Source organism: Polistes fuscatus, unplaced genomic scaffold, assembly GCF_010416935.1.
Source record: "Polistes fuscatus isolate 324 unplaced genomic scaffold, CU_Pfus_HIC Scaffold7, whole genome shotgun sequence".
Lineage (NCBI taxonomy): Eukaryota > Metazoa > Arthropoda > Insecta > Hymenoptera > Vespidae > Polistes > Polistes fuscatus.
Genome location: NW_025113151.1, coordinates 7015667 through 7040774, shown reverse-complemented (window position 1 = coordinate 7040774; position 25108 = coordinate 7015667). Strand labels below are relative to the sequence as shown.

Sequence of the window (25108 nt, the reverse complement as noted above, 5' to 3'; positions counted from 1 at the left end):
TTAAGGAAAAGAGTAAATATAGCTCTCGTTAACGAAGTACGACGGGGTCGATACGTAATTAACCGATTTACCTCTACCGAGATTCTTGGATCGATTGATTTATCAATTTCATGCATACGTGTACAAGATGCATACAATACGTCGATAGATTGTGCTAGAAAGCGGACGACTAATAGGAAGCTCGCGTACAAGTACATTCACGCACACTCGGTCAGTACCGAGCGAACCGAGAAAGCCGCAAGCGAGTTCGCTTAATACATCGTTGTTCCGTCTATAGGAGTCAGATCGAAGCAACGCTAACCTAGAGGAAGCACCAAATCCGTGGAGGATACCTCTCAGCGTTGATTACGTGTTTGTCGACTGTCTTCAAAGTAGGTGCTTAGATCCGTCGTAGAGCCGCACACTGCCGTGCAACACCCTGCCGTGCACCACACCACCCATCAGTTCGCTGTGTATGAAGCCCAGGAGCTTCGAATTAGCCTCTCGAACCTCTAATTAGCTCTTAATTACTAATCGATGAGCAATGACAACGTACGAATTGTTTTCCTTAACCAAATATTCCTTTTTCAAAGCTAACGTTTACTCGACAAGGCTCCAAAAAGGATGATAATACGAATAATTTATAGTATTATATATTTTGTGCACGTCGATGCAAAAATACTTATACTTAAATTATAATATAATATAGACAAGTTCTCTCCATCCTTCGGAATAATTACGAAACGTACAAGATGCATTAAAAGGATTTGCTTTAACCGATGCTCGCTGGTGCTATAATTTCACGATAGAAGGGGTTAAAGGGATGAGAACGGGTAGATGAACGTGAAAAGGACCGCGTACGCTTTGAACTCGCAGTCTGTAAAGATTCGCTTTTATGTTGAAAATTTTCGCGTACGCATTTGGCGATGTGCGATAACTAAACGGATCGAGCTCGTTTTAGTTCCAAATACGCTAGTCTAGTAGCTAGTTGTATTAGCGGCTTCTTTCACGCGAGATGCGAATCAGCGCGAACGCGTTTCGATGTAACCACTTGTTGCGGAATGACAAACCGTTATCCGTACGTATATCAGCAAGCGTCTAATAAAGTTAACGAGTCGATCGGCTAAACTCCATCCTATACAAGAATATCCAAATTTACCCATCAATTCGCAATAGGAAAAATCCTCGCACTTGGACGCGCCCATATACTTTGCTACTTTGTCGAATTCCTCACACTAATTGTATGTAGGAGGGAGGGAACATCAATGTGCGTGCCGGCGGAAATCGAAAGGGTGCGTCTCCAACACTACAATTCAAATATTTATAATTCAGATATTTGTCACCCCCTTTCACCGCCGCGAGCCTTCATTTAAGCGCATATTTTCGAATTGAAAATAATCAAACATAGAGAAAGAGAGAGAGAGAGAGAGGAGATGTGTTCTTGACGTTTGAGACTCGTGTTGCGCATGTATTTCGATCCACTGATAATTTATACGCTCTCGTGTCCCCCTTTCCAAAGGCCCAACCCCTTTTCGTTGTATACAACGGTGCGTTGATTAGCATTGCTATAACCAAAGCAACCCTAACGCAAACTCTCTATCTCGAATCTTGACACGCGGCCACGATAATTGATGTCATTCGTAACGCGTCTTACCTTTTACAATATGTTCCGCGATGTTCGAAAACTTTCGAGAAATGACGTATCGCGATAAGCATAAGCAAAGGAGAGTTCAAAGCTTTCTTATCTGACTACTTTCGATCACTGTCCACGTTCCAAATCGTAATCGATTATCGAAGGGCAGCCAATGCTCTTCGTGATTACAGCGAAGTAGCTAACCAACGCGGTGGTTCGGCCTCGTCGTACTATGGCGTACTTGCTTTGACATATCCTGTGTATTGTTCATTTCGGTAAATCCGCCGTTAATGCGAATCCCATTGGTTGGTAAGCGTTATACGCTCAACATTCGCAGTACGCGAACACAATTAACAATAATGGCCAGTATATTGGCGCGTGTGATTAGTTTTCAAGCGTGAAGCTCACGTCATTCGTTGGATTAATTTAAGCCCGACTAATTTAGCGGAATCATAGTACGATGCGCGTACAAAGCCGCAAAATGCGTGCTTTTAACGGCGAAAAGTAGTCCAACCGTTGGCAAATAAAGACCAAAAATATTTCACGAATTCGATAAGAAGACGTATTCTTTCTATTGCCCATTTTTGCGGCATATTTGCTGAAAAGCGAGAAATTCGCTTTAAATTTCCCCACTAGCGTTTCATTAACGTAAAATTATTACCAAGGTACAGTCACAAACGCATCTATCTATCTATCCTTATACCCCAATAAAGTTTGTAATTAAGTTAATGGACGTACCTTTACCGCTTGTCGAAGTGCTAATGGAAACTATACAATGATGAAAGCGATTCGATCGCGCATGTCACGTCGCATCTGACAAACTATATTTTTCTATTCTTTTTTATAGTCAAAAACATTATTCCTTATTTTCTACCTAAACAACTATTTGTAATAGGTGAAAAACGTTCCTTTCCAGTCAACTCCGGACAGCACGTTTCCATTATACGAATATATGTTGACACTAGAAAAGGTTTCTGTGAAAAAGACATATTCGTAAATATTTGTAGAGATTCTAAACATATCTGCATGTATGTGGATAAGTCGATAAAGGTAAATTAACCGGGTGCACCACTCGACTGTGCTTGAAAATGATTTCGACTGTAAAAGCGAGGTTTAAACTTTGTTCTCTTTCGCAACGTATTCGCGATTCACAAGGAGGAGAAAATGAAGAGGACGCGGACAAACGTTGCGGCTCGTTTAACGTCCATTTAATCGCGTGGCAAACGCGGAGATCCAATTAACCTTAAAGGGAAAGGGCTCTGCCGGATGTACAAGCAACGGATTGTACAGTCGCTTGGCAATTGGAAAAATTGTTGCCAAGTTAAAGTGTTCGAGTAAATATACGACAGAAAAATAAGGACGTTATTTCTAACATCGAAATTTGGATCGACGGATTGGGAGAAATTCTTTCGAATAGGAGCAATTTGTCACTCGACAAATTCGCGCTGGTCTCTTTTTGCTTACATATGTATGTAAGCCGACCGCCGGCAAACTCGTAATCCCTTCGAGCGATGCGATTTAGGCATTACAAGTACCGGAACTTTCTCGTCCAAATGCCCTGTCGCCCTGCCGCCCCGCCGCCCCGCCGCCCCGCCGCCCTGACCCAGAATAGTTGCGGTTATGCTCCAACTCTATTTAAATCCTTATCAATCTACCTTACGTTAGTTTGTCTAATGACGGATCTGTCTATAAAGCAAGAAATCCTATTCGAAAGAATTTTCTTTTAATGAAAGTCGACTTATTTTTTCAATCGAAACGGCACTCCTATTAACTTCTCCCCTTTTTCTCTTCTTTCTTCTTCGCCCTAGCGTTTCGCAGACCATCCAGCAGAACTCGATATACTGCATACGAGTTCGGATGGTCTCTGAATATTTAAAGAAATCCCACGTGGATCTAACGCGATATTCGCACGATTCCTTTAGAAACTCCGATACGTCAAGGATGGGAAAATAGGAAGAACTGAGAGTACCTTTGGAGATTGCTCGCATCAATCAGATAGAAAAGAAATACCAGAATGTGGAGGTAAAGGAAAAAGAAAGTAGAGAAAAGTAAGTAGTCGAAGGAAAAGAAATAGAATCGAAGGATACGGTAGAAATAAAGACCGATTTCTATACGCAATTCTAGGACTAGGAACGACGATAGACAGTATAGAGAGTTGAACTCCAATTCTCCTATATTCTTGTCAAAAAATAAGAGATACATAATGTTAAATATTACTTTAGAAACAAACTATAGATGAGATATGGCTCAACGTACTTCCTTTGCGACAAAGAAAGATATTACGGTTAACGATTCGCCCGAATTTTTTGTACAACTAAGAAAATGCATTAAACTTAGAATATTCTTTATATATATATATATAATTATAACGTAGGTGGGATCGGTAGTTTTATTCATCATCGATGATAGCAAGCGCGACGACGATTCTTCACGGTCGACCAATTTCTTCCTGTTATTCGTCGTATCAACGAATATGTAAGCGATAAGTCTTATTTTTCTCGTGAATCAGGACGAATGAAAAGATCGAGGTCATTCCGGTAGCCTGTAAGAGAGAGAGAGAGAGAGAGAGAGATAGAGCGTTTGAAAGCCGTCGTACCTACGACGAAGGGCGAGATGGAGAGAACGAGGAAACGAGCATGAGAGAGAAATCTGAACCGTTGGGAAATTTTCCATGCGTGATACGAGGCTTTGCTACATTTTTTCCCAACTCTTCGCCTAGGTGCCCCTCTCGAAAAGAAAAACAAACAGACCACATTTATTTCCACTTACTAAATATGCTCGGTTATTGGAAATAATATAAATATCTCGTTGGATGCTCTTGAAAGAATAAATTTATGCAATTGGAAAAAGCGTAGAACGAAATAGGTTAGTGCTAGGTAAGAATAGTAAAGCCTAACTCTATTGTTCCATTTCACGTGGAGGTTCCCTTTCCAGTGGCGGCCACCCTACCAGCTGGCCACCACCCAGCCCACCACTCAACCCACCACCCAAATCGGCCAGACCACCCAGTCGGTAGCATATCATGGGCACACCTCTATTCTGTTTTCCCCCGGAAAATCAATATCAGAGGTCGGCAGCGCCTCTCGGTGGGTGGTTCTCGTCGGAGACAAATCTCAGTGTCTGGAAAATCCGTGCTTGGCGCCAGTTAACCTCACGCAAAATCACCGTACTCTTACTTTTTGCGCAACACGGATCATCTCTCGAACGTTTCTCGAGCAGGAAAAAGAAGAGACTTTCGACTTGCATTCGCGCGCGCGTGTATGTGTGCCGCCTGTGAACCTTGCGAAGAGGGGGGACTAATTCTCGAGTCTTTCCTCTCACTTTTTTGCCGCGTTACGTACCAATTGTTCACGCTCGCCGAGAGTGAACTTTGAACTTCTGCGGAAGGTGCAAAAAAGAGAAAAATCTCGCAGTAGAAAGCTCGTAAGCCTTGTCAACAGGATGGTGTCAGGATGTGTGTCATCCTGAACGAGCGCCATATTGAAGAACGATAGCGACGCCATCGCCACGCTTCTTCCTAGCGCGGCACTTTTCAAATCTGCTATATGTGCTTTCATTTCGCCGACTCGTCCACTAGTTTTATTTATTCATTTTTCGCAATTTTATGCGTCCACGTTACCACATATATCGTTTCTTTCGCACGAGGCATGCTGCTCTTTTCTCTACCTTCGCGTAGCGATCAAAGACTTTTTCGGCCTAATAAACACAGCATCATTAATTATCCCGCGAATAAGAACAAAGTACACTTATAGACGAGCAAATTCTCTTTAACGTTGAAAAACACGTCAACGAATTTCTTTCATTTTCTTGGCAAAAAGTTAGGAGATTCTTGAAAATTTCCCTTCACGGTTCCGCACATCCGTGTTCTACACTTGTACGTCTCGAGTTCTTTGACGTAGATACCGTAGATTCTCTTTGAAGTCTTCTTAGCTTTTCTATCTCCTCTACTTGCCTCATCTTTGTACGTATATTTAGAGTATGGTTGCAGAAGGCCACGATGAAGCCTCTCGTGGTACGCCTTTTACGCACTTCCTTTGAAATCGATAAAAGATGCCTTTGATATTGCTGAACCGTCGATGAAATTCAATTTTCCTCCTGTCTATCTTATTATTTGGATACCGATTAAATTGCTAATAAGAAAGAAAGAAGCAAAACGTAACTGCATGATACAAACGTTCCCAATAAATACTCATATTCCTCGGGGAGTATGCAAATCTAGGATCAAATGATGGTCGGGCGGAAACTCCATCGAAATTCGATCAGAAGAACCTTCGCGTAGATCGCAACCCTGGCGTGCAAGGATACTTTGTAGATTTCATGAAAATACTTCATAAAGGATGATAGAATTTTCATGGCACGGCCGACAATAAATCATCCTATCGTCGAATTTATCGTACTTTAGCTGCGTATCATACGAATAACGAATTCTGGCATATTATCTCGACTCGTTTAACGGCGCGATATCTCTTTTAAAAACCTATATTAGCAGTAATGCGCCTGTTATTATACCCATGCGAGAGAGAGAGAGAGAGCCCGGGGAGAGATAAAAGGGCAACGAGACTTCATTTCGCACCTAGATGATAATAAGCATCGTACTAACGACACGCGAATTAATCGGATCAACTTGGCAGAATTTTCATTGGAAATGTAATATTTCTAATTAATTCCTTGGCAAGTTCATTTCTCTAGAGCCTGAGGGAACGATAACTGTTCGCTTTTGGCTCTCTCTAGGTTCCTCTCACGTCAGTGTCACTCTCTTGTGTGCTCTCGATTTACAGATTAATTAACAATTTTAGATAAAGATTAACGGTGCCCCAATGTCGAATGCTTGCAAAATCAACAGAATGATTTATACAAAACTCATTAATGAACCTCGATGCAAATTTAGCGGCACTATTTTTAAATATGCAATATCACGGACGCAAGGAGCTTCATTCGATGCATTTGATAGATTTTTAGGAAGATCTATTTTGTAGTCGGTTCCCGTGTTCGAATTCTTAGTACTCGTGCCAAGTCGAAAAGTAGAGCTTTCGGCGAACGCGTACATACTTAAATAACTACGAACGACCATAGTTATGAGAGTTCTATTTTAAAAACTCAGGAAAACTCTTATCCGATTATGCGAATTTTAGCGAATGGTCAATTGGCCGAACGTAGGGCGGTGTTTCTAATAAAGTAAGCATCGTTCTGCCCGAAACCCCGAGCGAAGGTGGTGGAATAGAAAGGAAGGATTGCGGGTGTACTTTACGGTTTACTCTGTAGAGAAATAATTCTCCTCTATATTCGTACGCACGAGCTTGTAACGTGGTAACGTATACGCGCGCGGAAATTCCACAAAGAGTACTCGCTCTACTGAGAATATCAAAGCTTATGAAAAGGTAGAGTAGTTAGGCCGCGTTACCGTTGATGCGGATGATGATGTTGGAATCTTCATTGGTATCCGACCGCTACAAGGAACTGTGCTAGCTCCTTAACCCTTTGAATAGGGAGTTATCGCAGTGTTACTAAACTAACTTACCAAACGTCATAGAATCAACAAAGATCTCCAGGTTCAACAAGCAAATGACCAAATTGCAAAGCATTCAAATACCAAGACCAAGCTTAAATTAACAACGGTGCTACGTAGTTTGACGCAAAATTCAAAATGTATCATTTGTACAGTTTAAACTGGTTTATACGCTGCACTCCTATTTCGAGAAATTCTAAGAGAAGCCCAGATTCTTTAGAGTTTGTTCGCACGACTTTCTTGGGTACACGCGAAAGTACATATTTAACGAGGAAAAGATACGAGCGCAAGCTCCAGTTTTACAGAGAGAATTTTCTCTCTCTCTCTCACTCTCTTTACCCCCCGACCCTCTTACTCTTCTTCTCTTGTAACAAAGATGGAGCTACCCGGAACGATCGTAATTCTGTCTACTATTGTTTTCGAGTAGGATTTCGTTCGATCCATTGTTTTCCATCGGCCTTTATTAGATTCGCGTTGAACGAATGACGAACGTAACAAGAATCGGAAACGATAATAAGAGAATAATCTATGTCGGGAAACTGTTTATACGACAATTGTTGATAGTTGTTCGAAAAAAGGTATAACGAAAGGAGGGAACGGAGGAACGAATTCAACCATCAATTCGGTGATTTAGAATTTTCTTATTCGCCTCGATAGGTGGGATATTAAATAGGTTTCGTTCGTAAATAAGAAACATCGACGCGCGCGATCCTATCGGGGTAAGTCGATGGAGAATGCAAGTGGATGGTTTCCTTTAACTGAGATAAGGAAACACGAGAGGGTGAAGAGGAAAGGTAAAAGAGAAAGATACCCAGGGAAGGATTGGCCAAGGATCGATACGATAAATCGTCCTTATACAGTATACACGTATACTCCAACGCACAAATATAGACACGCATAGGTATCTTATATTAGAAGGGAGACGCATTAGGAAATCCACACTAATCCAAACTTAAAGGCGGCGACGGTTGGAAAGCAAGAAATCGACCAGGTACCACGCTGCTGGTTCCTCGGATAACTCATAAATAAACGAGCATACCCGGTATAAGCAGAAACGTTTATGGCACTAGCATACACATCGTATAGACCCTTTATGTACCCAGCCTAGACACAAACTACTTTAAAGTTGCACAAGTCGAGATCTAAGAGCGCGCAACGCCTCCACTACTTTTTGCCTCTTCACCCTCTATCCCTCCGCCGGGTTTTGCTTCTTTATTTCGTCCCTTGCCACGTGCGCCGTCTTCCTAGTAACAATGAAAAAAAGCAAAATACGTAGAGACCGAGAAAAAGAGAGAACAAGTTTGGTCGAATTAAAAGTCAGGAAGGTTGGAAAGATGTTCGTAAACTTAATATCACGAGGAAACAAAATTTTCATTACTTTCCTAAGTACGTACTTTCTCTTTTCCCTCTTTCCCTTCTTTCCCAGAGGAAAGATAATACCCGAGAAAATAGAAATATTTTAACAAGCAGAGACTTTCTTTTCAGCAATTATTGGTTGCACGCACAATGAAAATAAAGGAAGAAGAGAAAGAGGATTTGATTATGATTGAGCGATTTAACGAAATACAGCTTATTCTCGGCAAAAAAATAAGATACGTGTGCGCTGTTAGCGAGGATTTTGGAATAACGAGCAGTGTTGCTTCTTTATTCGCAAATAAAACGCTTATTCCGCGCATTATTCATGAACGAAGCTCCCGCCGCTTTTTTTCTTATGCATACATAGCTCCTGTGGAAGAATAAGAAAGAGTCTCGTTTTGCTTATCATACGTACAAGCTACACGACTCGTCTCCACCCCGGAGAAACAAGGACGATTCTTTCTTCCTTCTAACTCGTTATTGCCGCAACGTAGAATAGAGTCGATGAATTAAAGTATTAACGGCCGAATCTTCGATAAACGTAAATCCTTTTTTATGCCTCGAAGATTCGCGTTAGACGGAAATGTTTAGAGCACGAGGATAATTAAGCGCTTTTTAGCTTTCTTCGAAGAGCCCTTTTATCGTCCTACTCGTTGGGAAAAGTCAAGCCTAGAAGAACGAACGGTTGGATTAAATATTAAGATCGTCCTTTGCACGCTACTTTCGCGGGATTATTTTCTAGCGAAAATACTTTACCGACTTTTTTCCTTTTTAATATGTAATTTTACGCGATATAAGCGCGTAAACGTAGCTCCTAGCCCGAACTACCGCTGTGGAACAACATTTCCTTTCTGTCGAACAAAGAAAAGAGAAAAAGAAAATCTTTCCAAATCTCCACTTAAAACACTTATCGCTTGCACTTTAGTAGAATTTGAAAAATATCGGTATTTCGTCTACTTGGCTGTCCCCTTGTTAGAATCTTTAGTCTTGCTTTTCACTCGTAAGCTAATGTTTCAATCAAAATAATCATTTGAAAATGATGAAAGATGGAAATATCAAATGCTCTCTTTACTGTGCAAATATGAGCTTAGGTATACATCGTACGCGTAGGTAATAATATATGAATCTCCGTTGCAAGTAACGTAAACAGATATAATATTTTCTAGACGAAACAAACGAGAGACCAAATAAAGCAATGTAGCCTTTACGAATCGCACCCATATCTCGTCGCTCGAGAATAATTACGGCATACGTATCTGCATAGATATGCTCCAGTTAAATTCGCATTTTGCTTACGCTTACTGAGTACTAATAATCATTTTTATTTCGCTTCGTTCTTGGTTCGCGCGAATCGCCAATGAATTTTTATCAACGACCAAATTGATCTATATTTTATTTCCTTTATTTCGAAGAGCAAGAGAGCAAATAACGCATTGGTTTCTACGCTATCGTAAAAAGTCCTTAGAAAAGCGAACTATCGGATTTTGCGGTAACACGCACCACGTAAGTATAATTCTTTCATTTGACCAAATCTACGATCTTATCCGTCGTCGAGGGAGGTCAGCTAGGAGGCTAACCAGGAGACTGACCAAGTCGAAGAGAAGAAACGCGAAAGTAATCGTTTCCCTCCCTCTCGGTCGCGAAAATGAAGGAAACTCACGCGACTCGCTCGCGACCAAGCACGATATTGCACGTTTCCAGGACCGTATTATCGAATTAAAAAGGCAACTAGTTCCCTTGGGAAAGCGACTTAACGGGAACGTAAAAGGTAGACTCGTAAATCGCGCGTGCATTTTGTACTTTAGTTAATTGTAATCCGAAGCCAAGTCCGAGGGTATGTATAATATCTACGAGACATAGGGACGCGTTCGCGTTTGGGCGAATTGCAAGAAATTTACGTTTACGCTCGTATGTATAAAACGCTCATTTAACGCGTCCATAAACTTCTATCAAGTACAAATAATAAGATTTCTTCTTTTTCTCTCTCTCTCTCTCTCTCTCTTTTTTTGTGGAGACTATTTTGAATTAGGCATAAATTGTTTCTAATGAAGGAATAACTATAACGCGAAATGGACCGACATCAAATGGAATTATCGATAAAACGTTAATCCACGAGCGTTTCTTGCGAGCGCGTATGAAAAACCGACCTACGTATTTGGACATAAAAAAAAGTCAATTACGCCATTCTGTCCGACGTTAATTGGGTTAGGACGATGCCGGATGGACGAAGAGCGAATAGGGAAATAATTCTCAACGGTGTGTCGGAGCGTGGTTATCCCGATCGAGGGAAAACAGGGCGACATCGAGCTCGTAAATAAAAGGAAACGCTGGGAAAGCAGTCGTCACCGGCAGCCCTTTCATCCGCGTGCCACCAGCGTGCCTTCCCTTTTCTTTTCCCTTTGAACGTCCGCGACGCCCTTCCACGAATCTTTATTTCTAATCCCGCTTTTCTAATTTCCTAAAGTTTCTACTCTACTGCGGCATGAAGAAACGATCCACCAATCACGATGACATTTATTTCCGTGCTTTACTTCTCGGGTGTTATTAAGAAGAAAATGTACCGCGAAATAAGTAGCGCTATTTAAAACTGCAAACCAATAATTACATCATTACGCATGATATATTAGACGCAAAAGTGAGTGTTATTAATCACGTTGCCGCGAAATAAATTTTGATACGATCAGCGCCCGTACGCGCTCTACGTGCTTCCTAACGAAAGCAGCTTAGCTCTCTCTCTCTCTCTCTCTCTCTCTTTCTCTTTCTCTCTGCCAAGAAGAAATACCAAAGAGAGAAAAGTGCCAAGATAGCTTTCCAATGATGAACCCTTCATTATAGTTAATATTCTTAAAAAGCTCCTTATTTTATTTATTGTCTTACTATCGTTGCTGCATCGTGTTTTGTAAAAGTCGCCATAGTTCGTGAAATAAGTAGAAACGCAGGTATACGGTCTTTCTTGTTCGATGGTTTTCCGTTTTTCCCTTTGACTACTTAAATTTTAATCTGCTCTACGGGTCGCATTCTAATAATACGTTTTGGCCTTGTTACAGTGCTCCGTCGTAAAGAGAAACTAATACAATAGAGCTTTTAAATGGAAATCCCTTTTGACTTTGGTCTAGTAATTTCTTTCGGCCTTTATCGCTCGAAAATTCTTCCTTCCGGCGCACTCCGCGCGCGCGCGCGCGAGCATAGTTTTGAAAAACTCGAGGAAAGGAAATAAATGATCCTTCTTTCCTTTTCGCCTTCCAACAGATCTCTCGCAGAGAAGTAAATAAAATAAATAAAGCCGTCCGATGGCAGGGTGAAAATTCGAAGCCCTCGATATGAAGAAGATAATCGAATGTTCGATCGTAAGCACGTACTACGTTCTGATGTACTTTGAACAAGCAGAAGTCATCGTACGCCAATGCAATAATAGAAAGTTGTCTGTCATTTTGTACGAGGATAGAGGCAGGCTGCTTTGGCGGTTCGCGTCAGAGGATACAAAGGAATTTCATTGAAAATATAGCAGTTGCTTTGGACATCTATAAGTAAATTCCGTATAATGAGAAAAAGATGATATAGATAGTCGTTGTTGAAATCATAAGAGGTAGTAGATAGTAAGAACGGGGTGGTGGGCCTTCTGCCATGCGATCGCTTCGCGTTCAGCTACCGATAAAAATCTAAACGAGGGTTAATGGCGCATAACGCTCTAACGGCACGTCCGAATCAGATATAAGACTAATCGACTCTTATCCGGCATTGGACGTGTGTCAAGGAGTCATTGTTCGCCTCGTCTCTCGCTCAAAGTTTACCGTTTAACTCTCCCTTACGCTTCGTGATTCCGCATTCCCGGTATGATGGCCGGCATTTCCTTAATTAGCATAGATAATGGAGCCGTGTGCTAGTCCTTATATAAACTGCGTGCTCGAGAGACAAAGAGAAAGAGACCAACACACAGAGCCCGCTTTCAATCCTCCGCTCAGCGAATAAAGGTACTCGCTACAGTCTCGCCTTCGATTAGCCAACCAACTAAGTAGTTTAGGATAGTAGTTTAGGGTCGTGTCAGGAGTGGATCTAATAACCCATCTACGCGATCCCTGTGTGTGTGTGTGTATGTGCGCGCATTCGTTCTAATTCCAAAGACAATATATATATATGTATATGGCATGGACGAAATCGAACGATTCTCCGCATAACGCGTAATTGATCGTATTAAATTTTCACGCGAATTAATACGATTTATCGTTGCTCGATCATTTTATTTAACGTTTGAAAGGTTGTTTGTACTCATCGGGTGATAAATAAACACAGATGGATAAATTCGTATTCCCCATCGCTGTAGGAACGTGCGTGCTTTAAACGATAACGGATGATAAATTCGAGATATTTCAAATAGCTATAATATATCGTAGAGCACAATGCGACGTACGTAAGTACCGTTAGGTCGCTCCTGCTGGAATCTAACAATAAGTAGAGAACATATTCGAGTGTGGTCAGCCAAGTAGATAAGCGCTGCAGGACGCTTTCAAATTCGCCGCATATGAGAATTTAACAAGCAACGAACTTTCAAACTCGGAAAAAGCGATTACGTATTTACACGCTCTTGTAGAAATAGTAGGGCTCTAATCTCAGGTAGCGTGGTCCGCATGAAAGCTACTCGCGAAAATAATGCCAAAGCCCCCTCCCCGCCCTATGGTACCGCGCCAAGCCGACTTTTCTTTCGGGACATCGTTAAATATGTTTTATTCCAACGCTCATCCGCTATCAAACTGGCTCTAGCCATATCTCTCTATGGAGAAGGAAAGGGTTTTCTTCTAGCTGAAGCTTTTTTCATCTTCCCCGTGCTTGTCATCGATACTCCCCCCACGTGGAAAGTGTATTATTAGGAAAAAGCAAGCATCTGTAAAATAGGAAGAGAATCGGGGCTCGAGTAATAGGATGCAGTTGGTCGCGGAGGTAATAAATTATCCCGCAAGCGTTAACGACGAGCTGCGACGGTCAGACGTCCTGGCAAAAAACACCAAAATGGATTATTAATTACGATATCGGGGCACGTTGTGTACGAGATGAAAATCGTTTGGACGAAGAGAGGAGAGACAGAAATTCATTGTACCAACCAGCGAAAACGTAATTCTCATTTATTTTTACGAATACACCGTTATGCGGCTTCAAATAAATTCTTTGCAAATCGAGTCTATCATTCGATTATTCGCAGCAACCAAATGCAACGACCCGAGGCTGCATCCAATTACGAGGGATTTCGATTAAATCTGATTTTTTGTCGATTCGTTGATTCGATTATGCACCCGAAAAGTGACCCGACGAGATTTAGTCTAGTCCATTTATTATCTAGTCCATTATATAATAGATATCGTCTGATTTTCTACGCTATCTCTTTCCTATGATCCTTTGTCGCGAGGGATGGGCGAATAATTCGATGGAATCGGTAAATTAGAAAGACAAGGTTGGAAAGACCTGGGTTCATATTGACCTATCGGTTCGTAAATGGAAGCCGACTAGGCGGAGACGAGCGCTAATTGCGTTTGTCATGCCGATAATTAATAATGCATCGATTGGCGTTGCGACGACGGGAGGGTGGCGAATTAAATGCATTAACGACGATAATCGGGTTGCGGTGAATGCGAAATCGAAAATACACCGGGTGCCAAGTTATTGAATGCAAACGATCAATCATTCGGACAAAGTCCTATCTTTCTTCCGGCCCCTTTCCTTCCGGGCTTCCTTCGATCGGCGGCACCCTCCTATTCTATTGAGCTACATCCGCTCGCGGCAACCTTCTTTCCCCGAAACGCTTACTTTGCATCTTTCTTCGCATAATAGAGAAGCGAATCGACTCGTACATATGTAGCTGGTACGAGTAATCGTACGGATGTGCCCGATGACGAGCCAGATATGTCGATTTGCTTTCCAGAATGGGACTCCGGAAGCAGGCGCGAACAATGATAACGTACGCCCTTCTGATACTCTGCGCCGCCTTAACTATATGCCATTGCTGCTACGTCTTTCCAAAAGGTACACTTTCATTCGAGTCCATTATATTTTTCATTTCTACTCGAAAAACCCGAAATATATTACTACGTCATTCGGCGAACTTTGCGCGTTTAACTTGCATCTCGTTGCGTGGACCGAAGGAGCGAACGACCGCGAGTTTACTAAACCCACCATCCAATTGTATAATATGTAACGTTAAAATGGAAATTCTTTCTTTGTTGCAGAGATCAAAGATCCGTGCTTCAAATTGAACTGCTCTCAAGGGGCCCAATGCGTGCGAAGTCGCGACGGTACCGATGCCTCGTGCGAGTGCCTACAAATCTGCCCGAATTTGGGAGATCACGAGGGCTCTGGACCCGTTTGCGGGACCGACGGCATCGATTATCCGACCTTGTGCGACTTGAACAAAAGCGCTTGTACGAAAGGCGCAAATATCAGCGTTGCTTTTCAGGGTAGATGCGGTAAGTCATTCTATTACATACATTTTTATACATTTTTATACATTTTCAGAGGATCCAAAGCCGATAGAAAAATAATATGATTACAAATCGATGTAATAAATAATCTACAAAAATACGAATCACGCGTCGATTCCAGCAGGTCATACGTGACGTACGAACGTTTGCAAAGCTCGGACAACAGACCTCAACGATCAACCGATATTTGTAAGCGAGTTTATTTGTCGCGAAGGAGATTACTTCCATCCGAAAACGCTGAGCAAGCGCGTTCCAATAATATCGATCCAAAATTTGATTCGTTGTATCGTAGGTAATTTCATCCAATGAAAATTATTCATATATTTTCCATAAAAAATTTTTACCATCGTAATTTCTCCAATACTCATTTGTCTTAGTTTCTTTTTATTTCCTACTTGACTTTCCAAAGCGTCGTCTCCAATCGTAAAGCAAAGCCTTGCTCTGGCATATTATCATAATGAAAGAAAAAAAGAAAATGTAAAGGCGTGGCTATGATCGATGGATTTAATTTATACCTTTTATACCTTAACGATATTTTATAGACACCCTGGCACGAGCAAACATACCTTTCGAACGAGCGATCCATCCAACGCGCAAGATGAAATACCGGGGAGAAGAGAACAAGAGTCTTACCGTATTTATCGTTGAATTTGCATTCGTAGAAGGAAAAATGGAGGAAAAACAAATTCCAGGAGTAATAAAAGGATCTGCGAGAAACGTTTGAAGTCGGTCGGTCCTCCTTTAGCTCGCACCTAGGCAGATGCGGACAATGATAAATTAGCGGATGGTTAAGCTTTCGTCTGAACGCGTTCGCAGACGAAACGCAAGATATATTCGACTCAACCTTGACGCAAACGGAGTCAAGCTTCGGTGCTTCTATCTACGATTCTAAAAGCCCTTTTCCATACGCGCAGTCATCCTACTTTCTCTCTCTCTCTCTCTCTCTCTCTCTCTCTCTCTCTTACCTTTCTCTTTGTCACATTTACGAAAGTTGCCGAGGCACTTCGTCTCAAACGCAGTACAAACTTGGCAGGCGTTTAATCAACCGAGTAGTAAAGACAAATGTTTGATCAGACAGGTAGCAAGAGGGAGCCCTTGTTTACTTAGGATTAAGTAAGTTCCATCCCTTGTGCTCTCTTCCTTTGGCGTTCTCTGTCTCTCCGTGCGTCGTTCACGCTCGACTTTCTTCGTCTTTCATAGAAGAGACAAGTTCTCAGACTCGGGAGATGATATTCGATGGTAACAGTTACGATAATCGCAGCCACCGGTTAACGAGCTGGTTAAATACATTGTCGAACGATTCGCGTCCGCTTTCCTATCTACCTTCGCTCCTACCTACCCTGTTGTTAATCTCTCTGGGGATAAGGAAACGATGCGAACGCGCGAACGATATATTCCGCGTAAGTACCAAACGAGAGTTCCTCTCAGCTCAGATATTTACGAAGTTGCTCTTTGAAAATAGATTTTTTTCCATCGTTCTTTCACCTTCTTACTATTTTCTATCTCTGTCAAAAATATCACGTAATAGGACATCTCTGTAAAAGGACAAAAATGCACGAGTTAGAAATCTCGAATATATATTCAATTGTAGCGTACGTACTATCGTCGTCGTCGTCGAGTGCAAATTGCAAATTTTCTGCAATCTGTCCGTTTGTGCGTAATAACGATGGCGTGGAAACGACTAGAGACTGCACCTAAATCCAGTGAGCCTTTCAGTTTGTTAGAGAATCGGGAGAAGACTCTAAGGAAGAGAAAGTCACACCAGGACGATGACGTCGGAAGTTTACAAAGATGAACGTCTTCCTCTTCCTTCTTCCCCTCCGTGCTCTTATACTCCTTCTTTCTTCCGCGAGACTTCTTCGTTTCCCTTCCTTTTCAATTGTATTTCTACCTTGGTATTGTATAAGGAACAATGAAACGTAATATCCCCGAGAATCCTCGTAGAGACGGAAAGAGTCGGCCTTCTCCCGTTCTCCCTTTCTTACTCGCATTAGTTTCCGTATTCTGTGCATCTTGACGCAACCCTGAGCAACGTTTATCAATCGGTGCCAGTTGGTCCCGTGGTTCACTTTTAAACGGCAAAATCGATAATAAATTGTCCGCGACATAAAGTATCACTTGGCATTGCTCGAACCCGCTCCTATCTCCTTTCTTTAGACCGTTTGTTCGTTCGTTCGGTCGGTCGGTCGGTCGGTCGGTCGGTCGGTCGGTCGCTCGCAACGTCTTTCGTTCGTAGAATAGCTCCGGATACGAATCTCGAGTGGTGCCGACGATAAATCAAATTAGCTCGCAAAAGTTTCGAGACTTTCGAGCCACCGAACTCGTTTCGCTTGCCCCCTCCCCATCCCACCTACTCTACCTTTTACTTCCCGATCGCCAATCCGAACCAGTATATTGAAAATGGAGAAAATGCTATGGGAAAACGTTTTCCATAGAGTTGGACGAGTTTTTCTTTGAAGATTAAAAAAGGAGATTGCTCGTCGCGGGAGCGAACGAACGAATGAACTAAAGAAGGAAATAGAATCATCATCTTGAAAATGTATAACGCGACGATAAATAATAACTTGAGAAACATAAATTGATGCGATATCAAAGTTAAAAAGATAAAAGTCTAAGATATTAATAGAAAATATTCCAATCCTCGAGGAGAAAGGAAAAAGTTTGAAGGAAATCGAGGGAGAAAAGTTACTTCTTCGACTAATTAACGCGAAAACGTATAGGCAGAGATTAGAAGCGTCTCCTGTTGGCCTACATTTCGTCGAATAAACTCACTTCAACTCGAGATTCTTCTTCTGGTATCTTGGGTAGAAAAACGAAGAGGAAAAAAGTGTAGATAACCCATTGTTTTCACGCTCGAGCGGGCCGCGTAAGGGTCTCGCGGACGAGAGTTTTAGATACGACGAGGTTCGATTCTGCAAAACGGGTTCAACTAAATTCTCACACTCGCTAGGCTAAAGTATTTGCCTCTCGTCGAACCTAGGAGAGACACGTATGAGAGGAAATCTCGAAGGAATAAAAGGGTGTGCGAGTGTGCGCGTACGAAAGGCAGACTGGTGACGACGTCGTTGAAACGTGTTTATCCAAAGACCTTTTGCGAACAGGTTCAACGAAACGGAAGCTCCTCTTTCGTTGGATCGACGCTCGATTTTCACTTTGAAAGGGAAACGTATCAGAGAAGAAGAGGAATACTATAGGAGTTCGAAACGGTACTTGGACAACGAACGTTGTAACCGAGACGTAACCAAGACGAATACTGCACTTATTCGCCTTGCACTTGTTTCAACTTATTTCAAAGCTCTGTAAATAGAAGAAGATCATCCTTTATCTTTTTCCGACGAACAAAGCGAATAACGAGTGTGCGATACCCGAAGAAGAGGTGCGCGACGACGACGACGACGACGACTATGGGCTGCACACTATGGTGTGCGCAATGGCTTTGGACTGAGGAAAATGAAGGTAGATCGAACGGAAGTGGGTTATACTGGTGGCGTACGTTAACCCGGAAGCAGCACCGCGGAGCTGCTGTTAACATAAACCCAGTCATTCCAGCTCCCAGACATAATACCTTTATACGACGCTCGTAATGTTCGCTCGCAATGTTCGCTCGCCTTCGTTTCGCGTGTCTCTCGTATTCTCGCTATTTTGCGAGCAATGGCGGAAGTAGCAGATAAGGCTGCCATATTCTCTCTCCCTTCCCCCCCCCACTCTGCTCAAAGAGCATACAAAGAGATACGACAATTACGATTTATGCGATATTCGAGCGAGTTTGATTAAGCGTGCTCGTGCTCGAAGAAGATCCCTTTGAGAACTGCGAATTTCCTATATAATAATATTACACATAACTGGTAGAAGAGGGAAGAAAAGTTCCTCGATGGAAAGACGAATGGCGGCTCGGTAACTGGGGGGGAGGGGGTGGTGGTATCGGTTTTGCGCAGGTTTGCGTTATCATTAAATATATCCTATCTGGATCTCTGAACGTAGCTTATCGAGCGCATCGTTGCGAGAGAACGAAACCGAAGCAGATCGATCAAATACTATTGCATCCGTTTGATGCGTGTGCATCGGTAGGCTCGCGGGAACGTTCGAACGTCCATAAAATTGAGACCGATGCAGATTGTGAGTACTCCGATGAAAAATCCGTTTCTATCGTTCTATTTGGCTTCATCGACAGTTCGCATTGGTCAAATTCCCGATGATATACGCTTCTTTCCTTTTCCCAATTCATTGGACGAAACAATGAAAAGGCTCTCATTGCGTATTTTTCCACTGGAGCTCTTTGCAAATGATTATTACTTTTTTCAAAGTTATTTCGCAACGTGATGCAAAGTGCAGGGTAGTAGTTTGGCGGAGAGGGATAGAAAAATGGGACGACCGCATGGAAAAGTTTCGCTCAAGTTGGAAGATTAGCGGGATCGCACGGCGAGGAGGCCAGGGCGAGGAGGCCAGGGCGAGGCCACGGCGAGGCCACAGCACTCCTTCCACGAGGAGAAAGCAGCAGACACCGCGCGACGCCTGAATGCTCCGCTGGAGCGAAGAAAAAGGATTCTACCGAGGAACTTAAAAACAATTGCCTTGTGGCAGCGATGCGGGAATTTTAAAGACACTTTCATCGTTCGCGAGACTCTTTCTCTCTTCCCTCGGCAGATCCCTCGGGCGACCAGGAGACCGGGAGACCGAGCCGATGGAATTTCAGTTATCCTGTCCACGCTCTTTCTCTCTCTCTCTCTCTCTCCCCCTCTGCCGAGAAAGAAAATTCATCCATCAAAATATAACTTCCCAACTACACACTTCAATTTCCATGATTTATGCGCATACGTTTTCTTTCCAATAAATAACTTCTCCTTCTTTCCTTTCGATGGAAAAAGAAATTGGTAGGAAATGAAGGTAGGACGTCGTCGTTGCGCGTAATCTTTTTCCCCGTAACAGGATGTAAACGTATGTATCTAAGGAACGATAGAAATTTGGTCCTGATGATTCAAGATTATTGTCGAACAGGAGAAAGATCAACGTCTCGTTAAATTGTATTCGACGTTATCGATCTTCGTTGGAAAAATACTTTATGGCTCTTGTTCGGTATTACAGATCCCTGTGGCAACGTCGAGTGCATGGAACCAGAAATCTGTCAGTTGGATGGCTCCAGGCAACCCGCTTGTCGTTGCGGTGAACAATGCGGACTCGAATTTTCACCCGTATGCGGAAGCGACGGTAAGACTTACTCGAACGAGTGTAGCCTCCGACAAGAAGCTTGCAGATCGAGGCTTCCACTTCGGAAGATCTATAACGGTGCCTGCAGCTCAGGTAAGACGAAATTCCGAACGAATTAAATGCTCTTTATCTTCCAAGCCCTTTTCCTACTACGAGTGCGATATCTATACTGAAAACGAACAATGAGAATTTAGCGATATATCTACGCACAGTTCGTAGCAGCAAACAAACCAAAGAGCAGCAAATTTGCGAAAAGATCATTTGCCGAGTCGAAGATGGCATTGGAATGAGCCAACGAAACGTATAATCGAAAGCCACGTTTTCCACTCAATTTCTCAGGTATCAATCCCTGCGACGAAGCCAAATGCGGCTCGTACGAACAATGTGCCATCAACCGATATGGTATTGCGAGCTGCGAATGCGGTCCGGAATGCGAGCCGGTCATGAGACCAGTTTGTGCGCGCGGTGGCACCACCTACACGTCCCTTTGCGAGCTCAAGAGAAGGGCTTGTCTAACGAAGAGCAATATCGAGGTCGCTTATACGGGTACATGCGGCTCCAGAGGACCCTGCTCCGAAAAGGTCAGTCTAACTCTCCCAGTGCTCACCTATCTATCCATCTATCCATCTAGTATCCAACAAATTGCGAACGAGAGGTAGGAAGGTATTTCGCGATTTCCACTCGCATGAACGCGTGCATCGCTCCTATGATTAATGATCTCTCTTTACGACGATATTCCCTCGACGATATTCCCTCGACGATATTCCCTCGACGATATTCCCTCGATAAGCCAAATCTTCGCTCTTCGGCGGCTCGACGAAAAGAAAATTAATATGATTGTAAATGAAATAGTTATTTTATGAGAGTACCTCGTCGTTCGCATTAACATTTTCTATCTTTCCTTTCTCGTTGCTTGCTTTGATAACGTTTCAAATATCTACGATCTCTCGTGAAAACTCGACTCGACGTCAAACGAAAGACGGGAAAAGACACAATCGCGTCTCGACTTTCCGCACGATAATTAATTACGGACTAAAGTCGAGGACGAAAGTTTGAGAAAAGATTGCAAGGTATAAGTGGCTGTAAAAAGTCGCTTCCACTCGAATCGAATCCTTGGATATAGGTAAGTAAAAGTTATCGAGTACCGGTATTGCACCGCGTCACAATCTCGTAATATTTCTACGAGCGGAATTCAGCATCGGAGAAAAAGGACAGTGCAGCGCAGTTATCTAATGGAGCAAAGTACATTAAATCCTGAGAATTAAAGCAGCCGAGCGTAGTAAATTATGCCTCGCGATAAAATATCGTCAGCAATAAATTATCAGCTTTGGGCGAGGGTGCGCGCTCGTGGATAGAGTCGAGAGCGCGTCTCTTTCGACGCGAACTAACTTTCCCGGGATAAGGCTCTATTTAACGCGATTAATTAAACCTACAAACGAATTTAACCAGAGAGGCGAGCAATTTATTTTTTTCCTCACAGGTCTGCCAATGGGGTGCAATTTGTGCGGAAAATGGTGGAACCGCCGTTTGCGAGTGTCCTACCTGTCCTGCCGAATTTCAACCGGTTTGCGGAGACGACGGCATCAGCTACGGAAACGAGTGCAAACTGAGATTAGAGGCTTGCCAACATCGACGGGAGATTCGGGTTCTTTATCAAGGCCTTTGCAGTGAGTAATCAAATAATCGACAACATTTCGATAGTAAACAGTACCCACGAATAAGATACGCTGTTCCGATCGCAGCTTCGATCGCAGCTCCGATACCAGCAAAAGCTAAATCGAATTTATCGAAAAAGGATTTACACGCTCCTTCCTACCTACTATGGTCCGCTTGTCAGAACGTTTCTAAACTTGCTACCTAATCAATTTGCCGTGCAAGACGAGATACGACTTCAAGAATTTGTCATAAATACCGAAACATAGAAATGACTATGTTAAAACATGTCTCGCTATCGATAACGAGATATTCGCAATGAAAAGACGGGAGAAAGAGAGAGAGAGAGAGACATGGTACAAAGACTCTACGTGACACGAAAGGAAGAGAGAAAATAGGGACGCGCCTCCTGGAGGCGATACGAAATTTATCGTCCGTCATAACAAGATGACAAGGATTTCTGAAAGCGCGGAAACTACGATATAGTCCCGCTTTAATCTTCCCCATTCTACATTCTCTTCTTCCTCTCTCTCTCTCTCTCTCTCTGTCGCTGGTTCGCCCTCTTTATGGAAATTACTCGCGAATGACCCGGCTGTGCACGAAACAAACGTACAACTCGAGGGTTCGCCCCGAGGCTGGGTACCGCGTGACACCTGGCTCTGTTCATTTCCAACGCAAATTCACACATTCGCGAATGCATCTGTCGATGCCCTCCTCTTCCTCTTCCTCTTCCTCTTCCTCTTCCTCTTCCTCTTCCTCTTCCTCCAACTACTATTCCCACTTCTTCTCCAATTCTCCTCTAGGACTCTCTTCGCGTACACTCGAATATCTACGTGTCTCCCTGACCTACCGTCATCGTCGTCTAAAGATATTATTCTCTATGAAATATCTAAATAATTTCATGCGTTAATATCGAATTTTGTTTTTCCTGCACGCTTAATGCATGAAAACATTATACGAATATATTTCCATTTAAATGAGAATTCAATTCTCATGAACGAGTCGGCGCTTTGTCGGGTAAGACCGATCGATACGAAATTTGCGAATACATCGCTGTTTTCCCTTTGCTAAGGATTTCTACATTACATCTTTATATTATTGCTAGATACGACACTGTGATTCCAACATATAATATAATTTTACGTCTATTCGTTTAAACTACTAAATTGCTCAACGTGCGATTACGCAAAATGTTTCTTAAAAGTTATTTATTTATTGAACAAACAAAAAATGATACTTTATACTGAATTATGTGAAAAAACGTGAAAAAAACAAATTTTACTTAGCGGCAGACGTTTAGACGTCAAAGTCTAACAGAAAACTGATTAAAAAACAATATAAGTTAACGAAAAATTTTTTGTTTATACATTAGGCCAGTAAAGAGATCAAGTTTAAAAAATTCATCTAAAAACATAAAATAGAAATATATTACAATTATTTTCTATTTAAAATACGTTAATAGGTAATATAATATTTCAACCAATATATATGTGTTAAAACAAACTGAAATATAAGTAGAATGCATTATATTATTAAAATAATTGTTAAATAATCGATAGGAATGTCTATCGTTGTCTAAAAGCTCGGAGTATATGTTCTATGATCCCTCCTCCTCGAAATCAACCGTTGAAATGAATCGTTGTCCTCTGTTAAAGTTATTTTGGCAAAAGTTGTTTACAGGACCTTCCGAACGTTGCGCATGTGTACAAAGGGAATAATCCACTTAATTAATACAATTTAATATTGTAACGTTCTGATTTTATCATTTTTATCATTTTTATGTAAATGTTTAAACTAACGTACATTTTTTTGAACGTTCTTGTGCAGTGATGACTTCGGGGGATAAAATTGTATGTTGCCGATAAAGAAAATATATTTTTCTCAAGAAGATGAAATGAACCGCCTTAGCTACGTTGATGCCGGCTAGGCCCCGCTCGACTTGCAGCAGACAGATATACTAAATAAACAAACGCGCGATATCAGTTTTCTGGCACACCTACAGTACTCTAGATTAATATCTATTCGTACACGACTAAAGGCATAAACCTGAGCACATAGTTTCGGTCCAAACATCGAATTCTTTTCGCTAATAAATGCGCAGCTTCGATCGTTCATGCCCCTTATGAAAGAAGTCATTAATATGCAAGACTCTATGCTTTTAATTAAGAACGAGCACTAGCTCGCGTAAACGATATTAATAATACATCCACGAAACAAGCTCTCTTCGTAGAAGGAAATAAAATTCTACCGAAGAGTGATACGCGAAGATATTACAACGCGATGAGAATTGTCATTTTTATATCGCTCGAAACAATCTTTTAGAGATCCGTAGAAATATGAGTCAAGTTTCAAAAGATATTTCGAGATAGGAAAAATGATAGTTTATTATATATCTCGGAACGCGATGTTTAAAAATACGTCGTACGTACGTCGATTTTCCTCTCGCGACGTTAACTTGCATCCTACGTTAGATTTATAACGTCATTATGTTTATAAAGTGATACTAATTTCCTCTTTGCAGATGGTTGCGAGAATAAGAAATGCGAACATTACGCAGAATGCGAGAGCGACAGCGCTGGGGAGGCAAAATGCGTTTGCCCGACTAAATGCGAACATTCGGTAAGTAGGCACGTACCATCCTGGGGAAAAACTCGACAAGTTATATTACAACTTTCTTTAATTTAACATTACTCCAAATGTTATAGGATACAGAATAGACTCCTATATTATCTATGTAGTTATTCGAATCCTCTTAAGCGAATGTTATTAATGGCAAAATCAAGCGATTTATCTTTTATCGTTTGGTGACTAAAAAAATATAGGAAATACGATTAAACCGTAGGCGAACTTGTGTTACAAATGGAATTCATATCGTTCACGCAAATACATAGGATATGTATATGCATATGCGATATGCTCGATAGGGCGGGCATTCATCGTGGGACGAATATTTGACTGTTGTGTTACGTTAACGAGAAGGAGGCTTAGCGCGTGTCGGGTGGCCTTCGATATACAATAACTAGGGAGATAGGAATGTTTGATGGCTCGCTTCTCTCGTTTTTTATTTCATCTAACAGCAACTATTTCGTTATCCCGTAACGGGAGAATCGTTAGAGCATATACTTTCCAGAAGAACGAGCGATTGTCGCTTGATAGATTTAACTCGCAGCTGCGTGAATCAGGGTGTTTGTTTTATTTATTGAATCAACGATATCCGTACCTTCCTACTTCTCCATATATATTTTTTTTTGCCTTTCGATGCTTTCTCATCCGGACATTGAAAGTTATATATCGTAACGTCGCGTCGCG

General features: G+C 42.0%; 1 protein-coding gene and 1 long non-coding RNA gene across 9 annotated transcripts in view; both read left to right on the top strand.

Annotated features, from left to right (window-relative positions):
- The window catches only part of LOC122524356 (agrin-like), a 155191-nt gene that overhangs the window by 115236 nt on the left and 14847 nt on the right, over positions 1-25108 (top strand). For 3 of the 8 annotated variants that reach the window (XM_043646563.1, XM_043646562.1, XM_043646569.1), the window contains 5 exons: positions 14690-14926; positions 20024-20239; positions 20486-20727; positions 21627-21813; positions 24321-24418. In XM_043646563.1, the coding sequence (XP_043502498.1) occupies positions 14690-14926; positions 20024-20239; positions 20486-20727; positions 21627-21813; positions 24321-24418 (980 nt within the window). Of the gene's footprint in view, positions 1-4676; positions 5036-11723; positions 12446-12764; positions 13581-14294; positions 14487-14689; positions 14927-20023; positions 20240-20485; positions 20728-21626; positions 21814-24320; positions 24419-25108 lie in introns of those variants that run through there. The other 5 variants (XM_043646568.1, XM_043646564.1, XM_043646565.1 and 2 more) reach the window with 5 other exon arrangements.
- On the top strand, positions 5046-9342 carry LOC122524359. The gene is made up of 2 exons (XR_006305521.1): positions 5046-8504; positions 8604-9342. It is a non-coding gene; the product is annotated as an uncharacterized LOC122524359 (long non-coding RNA).